Source organism: Rattus norvegicus, chromosome 17 (assembly GCF_036323735.1).
Source record: "Rattus norvegicus strain BN/NHsdMcwi chromosome 17, GRCr8, whole genome shotgun sequence".
Lineage (NCBI taxonomy): Eukaryota > Metazoa > Chordata > Mammalia > Rodentia > Muridae > Rattus > Rattus norvegicus.
In genome coordinates, this window is record NC_086035.1 from 59355588 (window position 1) to 59362724 (window position 7137).

Here is a 7137-nt window from a genome sequence, read left to right on the forward strand (position 1 = left end):
ATTGTTTTTGATAGCTGAGCAGTACTGCACTGTGTAGATGTACCACATTTTCTGTATCCATTCCTCTGTTGAAGGGCATCTGGGTTTTTTCCAGCTTCTGGCTATTATAAATAAGGCTGCTATGAACATAGTGGAGCACGTGTCTTTGTTATATGTTGGAGCATCTTTTGGATATATGCCCAGGAGAGGTATAGCTGGAACCTCAGATAGTACAATGTCCAACTTTCTGTGGAACCTCCAGACTGATTTCCATAGTGGTTTGTATGTAACTTAAGAGATAGATTTCTATAGGTAAATTTATCTTATCTAGGTGCGTGGTTTATATCCTTATCAATTGGTTGTGAGTTTATTGTGTAGATGTATTAGATTAAGAACTTAGCATATAAATCTGATTGATAAACCACAGCTTATTTATTCTTATTTCCCCAGGTATTTGGGAGGGTGGGCAGAGTCCTTGGCAGGGAGCAGCAATAGGACAGCCCTATGTTGGATTTCTAGAGCCCTGATTTTACTGGGTAGGTGGAACCAGAGAGTTCAAGGCTAGTAGAGTGCTGCTGGGAGAGATACTAACCAGAGATAAATTATGGTTAGTTCCATATGGCCCTTCGGTGCCAGAACTAACTAGGGACCAGCATGATAAACCATGCTGGAACGGCTCTTGGACCGTCTAGTCTGAGAGTGCTTGGGGACAGCGTGGGGCCACTGAGATAAAAGTACCCCACAGTGCCATGTGGTCCTAGGGGTTCTGGCCCTAATTGTGGGATAGAAGGTTCAGGTATTTTTAAATACTTACCATAACATGGAGGATGTTGGGAAACCCTGATACTTAAGGTTGAAGTCCACCATGTCCCAATAGCTCCTCTGAGCTCAGCACAAAATGGAGGGCTCCTCCTTTTCAGCAGGGCTCCTTTCTCTGGACCTGTGTGGGGAGCCCAACCTCACACCCCCTACCTGAGAATGGTGAGGAGCCTTCCTTTGGCAAACCTATGACTTCCTTTTCCTGGAGTTCTGTAGGCTTCTTGTATGCCTATGGGTATCTCTTTTTTTAGGTTAGGGAAGTTTTCTTCTATGATTTTGTTGAAGATATTTACTGGTCCTTTGAGCTGGGAGTCTTCACTCTCTTCTATACCTATTATCCTTCGGTTTGATCTTCTCATTGAGTCCTGGATTTCCTGTATGTTTTGGACCAGTAGCTTTTTCTGCTTTACATTATCTTTGACAGTTGAGTCAATGATTTCTATGGAATCTTCTGCTCCCGAGATTCTCTCTTCCATCTCTTGTATTCTGTTGGTGAAGCTTGTATCTACAGCTCCTTGTCTCTTCTTTTGGTTTTCTATATCCAGGGTTGTTTCCATGTGTTCTTTCTTGATTGCTTCTATTTCCATTTTTAATTCCTTCAACTGTTTGATTGTGTTTTCCTGGAATTCTTTCAGGGATTTTTGCGATTCCTCTCTGTAGGCTTCTACTTGTTCATTAATGTTTTCCTGTGTTTCCCTAAGTGTGTTCATGTCTTTCTTGAAGTCCTCCAGCATCATGATCAAATATGATTTTGAACCTAGATCTTGCTTTTCTGGTGTGTTTGGATATTCCATGTTTGTTTTGGTGGGAGAATTGGGCTCCGATGATGGCATGTAGTCTTGGTTTCTGTTGCTTGGGGTCCTGCGCTTGCCTCTCGCCATCAGATTATCTCTAGTGCTACTTTGTTCTGCTATTTCTGACAGTGGCTAGACTGTCCTATAAGCCTGTATGTCAGGAGTGCTGTAGACCTGTTTTCCTCTCTTTCAGTCAGTTATGGGGACAGTGTGTTCTGCTTTCGGGCGTGTAGTTTTTCCTCTCTACAGGTCTTCAGCTGTTCCTGTGGGCCTGTGTCTTGAGTTCACCAGGCAGCTTTCTTGCAGCAGAAAATTTGGTCTTACCTGTGGTCCCGAGGCTCAGGTTCGCTCGTGGGGTTCTGCCCAGGGGCTCTCTGCAGTGGCAGCAACCAGGAAGACCTGTGCCGCCCCTTCCGGGAGCTTCAGTGCACCAGGGTTCCAGATGGTCTTTGGCTTTTTCCTCTGGCGTCCGAGATGTGTGTGCAGGGAGCAGTCTCTTCTGGTTTCCCAGGCTTGTCTGCCTCTCTGAAGGTTTAGCTCTCCCTCCCATGGGATTTGGGTGCAGAGAACTGTTTATCCGGTCTGTTTCTTTCAGGTTTCTGCGGTGTCTCAGGCAGGTGTCCTGCCGCTCCTGGGCCCTCCCCCACGGGAGCCCAGAGGCCTTATACAGTTTCCTCTTGGGCCAGGGATGTGGGCAGGGGTGAGCAGTGTTGGTGGTCTCTTCCGCTCTGCAGCCTCAGGAGTGCCCACCTGACCAGGCGGTTGGGTCTCTCTCTCACCGGGTCTGGGAGCAGAGAGCTGCTTCCTCCACTGGTGCTCTTACTCGGCTATTCATTGTTACCTATGAGGTTGGAGCCCAGGGTCAGTCAATGTATAGTCTTTGAGTAATAGCTTAGTCCTGGAAGCTCTGGTTGATTGGCATTGTTATTCATATGGGGTCTCAATCCCCTTCAAGCTCTTTCCGTCCTTTCTAAGATTCCTTCAACGGGGGTCCTGTTCTCAGTTCAGTGGTTTGCTGCTGGCATTCGCCTATGTATTTGCTGTATTCTGGCTGTGTTTCTCAGGAGAGATCTACATCTGGCTCCTGTCGGCCTGAACTTCTTTGCTTCATCTGTCTTATCTAATTGGGTGGCTGTATATGTATGGGCAACATGTGGGGCAGGCTCTGAATGGGTGTTCCTTCTGCCTCTGTTTTAAACTTTGTCTCCCTATTCCCTCCAAAGGGAATTCTTGTTCCCCTTTTAAAGAAGGAGTGAAGTATTCGCATTTTAGTCATCCTTCTGAGTTTCATGGGAATACACAGTTCTAAATGACATGTCTCCATCAAATATTTCCCTTCAGAGATCTGAGAACCCTGCAGAAGAGGAGAAGAAAGAGTGTTAGAGTCATACAGGATGGAGAACACCAAAAGAATAAGGCTCAATAAAGCTATTGACCAAAGCTCATATGAACTCACAGACTCCCATGCTATTCAAGCTACTCTTCCTGTACAAATGGACATCTTAGCAAGTCTGTCTTTATAACATTATTATGTGTATTTTCCTTCATGATTTTGATATTTTCCATTAGACTGAGAAGTGCATCCATTACCAGACCACAAAGGCTTACCTCTCTGCTTTCTCTAGAAGTTAGTTTTTGAGGCAGGGTATTTCTTTGGAGACCTGGCTGTCCCAGAACTCTATATGGAGACTAAGCTAGCCACAAACTCAGAAAGATATCTGATCTTGGCTCTCAGGTTCTTGGATTAAAAGTATGCACCATCACAAGAAACTTTTCTAGAAGGTTTATGGTTCAATTTTACATTTGGATCTATTGGAGTTACAGACAGTTGTTAGCTGCCATGTGCATGCTGGGAATTGAACCCAGGACCTCTGGAAGAGCAGCCAGTGCTGCCAACTCTTCAGCCATCTCTGCGACCCCTATATTGACAATTCTTGGGCATTTTCAGTTATGTATGATGTTTATTTTTACATCTCTGAGGATCATATCCTAGCTCTGGTCCATGTCAGTAAAGTGCTCAGCCACTGATTCCAACTGGCAGATTCCATTGGGAACTTTGGGAACATTGTAGAAAAAAAAGCATCCAAGTCTATGTGTCTTACTAGGAAGGATTCTTGGGAGTACTGACCACCTTTTAACAATACTGTCAACTCTTGCAAAGGGTTCTTGCAAGCTACAGATCATAGGCCATCATTGTAGAATGTCAGGAGAAGGACTTAAGCAGAAACTTGAAGCAGAAACAATGGAGGACAAATCCGTTCTGAAACAGAGTTGGGGGCCAGCTTCCATCTTGTAAGTTGGTGGATGTGGCTGAGACAGCAGTTTACAGAGGGCCACAAACCTTTGGGATTGAGCTCTAAAATGATCTGAGAAAGACAATTCCCATGCAAGAACACGGACATTATGTGGCTGAGGGCTGGTACAAGTGTGTATGTGTACTTGCATTTCACACAGGGAGCACACAGGGTAGCATGGAAGAAGGCAACATGGCTAGGGTTTAAGGTGGGCCTGGGTGTGCAGGGCTAAGTTTAGGTGTAGGGATAGAGATGTCATTCAAGTGTAAGGACTCAGATTGCAAAGCTGAGGTGTTGTCTGTACCCAGACATCCCTTGGAGCAGTGGAATGGGACACACCTATGTAACTGTGTCTAAGTGTGTACCTGAGGAATGGGAAGGGACCTAGAAACATTTAGGGAAAGTCCTGTGTGAAGAGGGGACAGTAAAGGGACCCCCAGGAAATGACCTCACTTCCTTCACTATGACCCAACAATGCAAAATCCTGATGACCAGGCAGCCAACTGCTTACACACAGCCCAGCAGGCTCACTTGTCCAAGAGCTTAGAGAGAGCAGGATGTTCTCTTGTTGTCCTTGGACTACTGAAGGCTCAGGCCTGAGGAAAGATAAAAATGAAGGTCAGGTAGGGACCTTGAAATTCATGATTCTTTCTTGCCTACACTGTCTCTGGCCATTTGCCCAGAAGGATACAGACTTGACCCAGGACAACCAGGGCCAGGACTACGCAAACGAGGTAACCTCTCTGAACTCTTAGAGGTTTTACTAGTTTTGCTCAGGGTGTTACTATTGAAGAAGACTTGTAATGATAATAACCAATGAGAATGTTTTAGAAACCTGTGCTTGTCTGAACCATCCATCATGATGTCTCCTCAGGGTGAGCATGAGTGTGCCCCAAAGGTCGTGACGGAACCCTGTAGAGAGTCCCGCATCAGTGCAGACATGGTGGAAAATCTGGTGAATCGACTGGTGTCATCTCTGCAGGATGGGGACCCCTCCTTTGTCCCTGCCTTCCTGTACACTTACCAACAGTTCACCACCACACAGCATGCGCTGGATCTGCTGTTGAAGAGGTGAGTGCCAACCTCAGAGACCAGAGGTCTCAAGCCCTCTTGTTTGTTCTGAGAAGCACTCTGTCTACTCCTTGACTAGAGTATTGTCAGGCCGCAGCAGCATCAATTCAAAAAATGCTTCTCCCAGACTTAGCCCAAAGGGGTTTGCTGGCCAAGCTGAGACTAATGAATGTAGCTGTCCTCTGTGCCTTACTGAAGCTCTTTATCTTTTGCCCACTATTTCTGAGGCCTTGGTGGAAGCACTCTTCCCATTTGTAAAGAATGTTCCAGAATTCCTATAGAAATACCTAATATAGATGTGTCCAGATTAGAGACCTATGGAGGGAAATCTGAGAGACCTGTGACCACTGAGATGTCAGAATAGAGATGTGTTCACCCACTGCACAAGCATCTTTGAAGCACCTACTGTATGTAGCTGAACTAATAATTCTGAGAGCAGACAGAACTTCCACATTCTGAATTTTGATTTTTGTCTAGGTAGCCCCCTGCCCCTGATGTCTTTTAGGATTTTACAGGTGACATGTGTTCTGGTGTCCTCTAGGTTTGCCTACTTCTACCTGGATTGTGAAGAGGATAAACACATAAAGAGGCAAGTGGGCTTTGTAGAAAGAGGAAGGATTTGGGTCTCCGGTGTGGGGCATTTGGGTTCCTAGAGTAAGGATGGCCAATGTTTTGGTCTGGTTCTTCTCCTGGGTTCTAGTACCATAACGTGGTCCAAGCAGTGCCTGCGGGATGAGAATTGCATGGGCATGGTTCTTCCCAGTGGTGAGATGGGGAAGCCAGGGGCCTCAAGTGCTGCTGTGAGACTCTACGCACATACCAGCTCATGCCAGGAGGCTTGTTCAGCTGTTCTCCACTAGAGGTTGACAGTGAGGTGTGTGAGGTTCCTTGCTCACTAGGACCTCACAGCTCTGCCCACCGTTCTCATCTGCATAGGGCTGGATCTCTTCCTTGCAGTCCTTCCTGTAGGCAGAAGCCATGGGAGGGTTGTAGAAGGAAAGGCCTGCTCATAGCCTGTTGTGCATCCCCTCTCCCCAGCACTCTCTGTTGCTTCCTGGACACATGGATAGACCAATACCCTGAGGAGTTTAGTCAGACCATTCTGAAAAAGTTGAAGACCTACTTGACTGTGAACATGCCCTCCTCCGATCTGAATGTCCGTGTCCATATGCTCCTCAAGGAGTTGCGGCAAGAGTCCAATGAGTCAGAGGGAAAAGGTGAAGACTCAGGTAGGTGTTTGAGACCCTGTGCGTAAGGTTCTGTACTTGCTGTGCTGAGGCTGACGGGCTCCTGTTTGCAGAAGCTGTCACTTGACCCTGATCTGGGCACAGGACCTTTTGTAGGACAGAGTTGAGATCCCCAGCAGACATGGTCTCCTCTGTCTTTGGAAAGGCTGAGAGGAAGTCTCATCTTGGGGATCTTGTCTCTTGCAGTTTCACTGCCCGTTACCTTTCTCTACAAGACTGAATCGGCTGCAGATTTGTCTTCATCTGTAGAAGTGAGGAGCTACACCTCTGGAGATTTAGAAATGGAAGCGTGGTTTCCATCAGGGAACGTGCAGCCAGAACCAGCTTATCTGCAAGAGACAGAGACCCCAGAATCCACCATAAAGGTCATCTCTTGGGACTAGATGGGACAGCAGCAGCCCAGCCAGCATACGGGCTAGCAGCTGTGGAACCTGTGTCTCACCGTGTCAGCCGACACAATGTCCTTCTTGCATCTTCTCCCCTTCTCGACCTTGTCCTATCTCCTTAGAGAATGACCCTGTCATTATCACCTGAGGGGTCTCTTATATCTGCTCTGCAGACAGCACCTGTCTGACGTACTGGCAGAACCATTCCCTGATTTCAATATAGCAACTTCCCTTGCCCCACAGCCAGCCCTCACCTCCCCCTGAGAAATGGCCTTTTTACTTCTGTGGTTCTTTTTATGTTGCTTTTCTTTTAAGTATTTGTTTTAATAAATTGTTAGTACTCCTTTTTTGTTGATTACTTGTGGTTATGGTGTCCACTCAGCAGGCTTGTACTGGGCATAAACAGTCTACCAAGGAGACCACACTGCTCCTGTGAGAGGCTCCATGGAGAGAGACCATCTTGGAGGATGGGAGGTGCAAGTGACTGCTTTGACAGAGATCAGGTCTGTGCCTGAGAGTGGTGGTAGACATACAGGTCGTTGGGGCT

The 7137-nt window shown here is 46.7% G+C and overlaps 1 protein-coding gene across 2 annotated transcripts; it reads left to right on the top strand.

Annotated features, from left to right (window-relative positions):
* Positions 1-4074: 4074 nt before the first annotated feature.
* LOC120097886 (ral guanine nucleotide dissociation stimulator-like) lies at positions 4075-6933 on the top strand. Of its 2 annotated transcripts, none has more exons than XM_039096383.2 (5): positions 4075-4620; positions 4761-4957; positions 5499-5546; positions 5996-6186; positions 6391-6933. In XM_039096383.2, the coding sequence occupies exons 1-5, from the start codon at positions 4444-4446 to the stop codon at positions 6585-6587; spliced, it is 810 nt and encodes a 269-aa protein (XP_038952311.1). In that variant the 5' UTR covers positions 4075-4443; the 3' UTR covers positions 6588-6933. The 2 variants fall into 2 exon arrangements, with proteins under 2 accessions (XP_038952311.1, XP_038952312.1); XM_039096384.2 differs by having other exon boundaries at positions 4357-4509.
* The last annotated feature ends 204 nt before the right edge of the window (positions 6934-7137 follow it).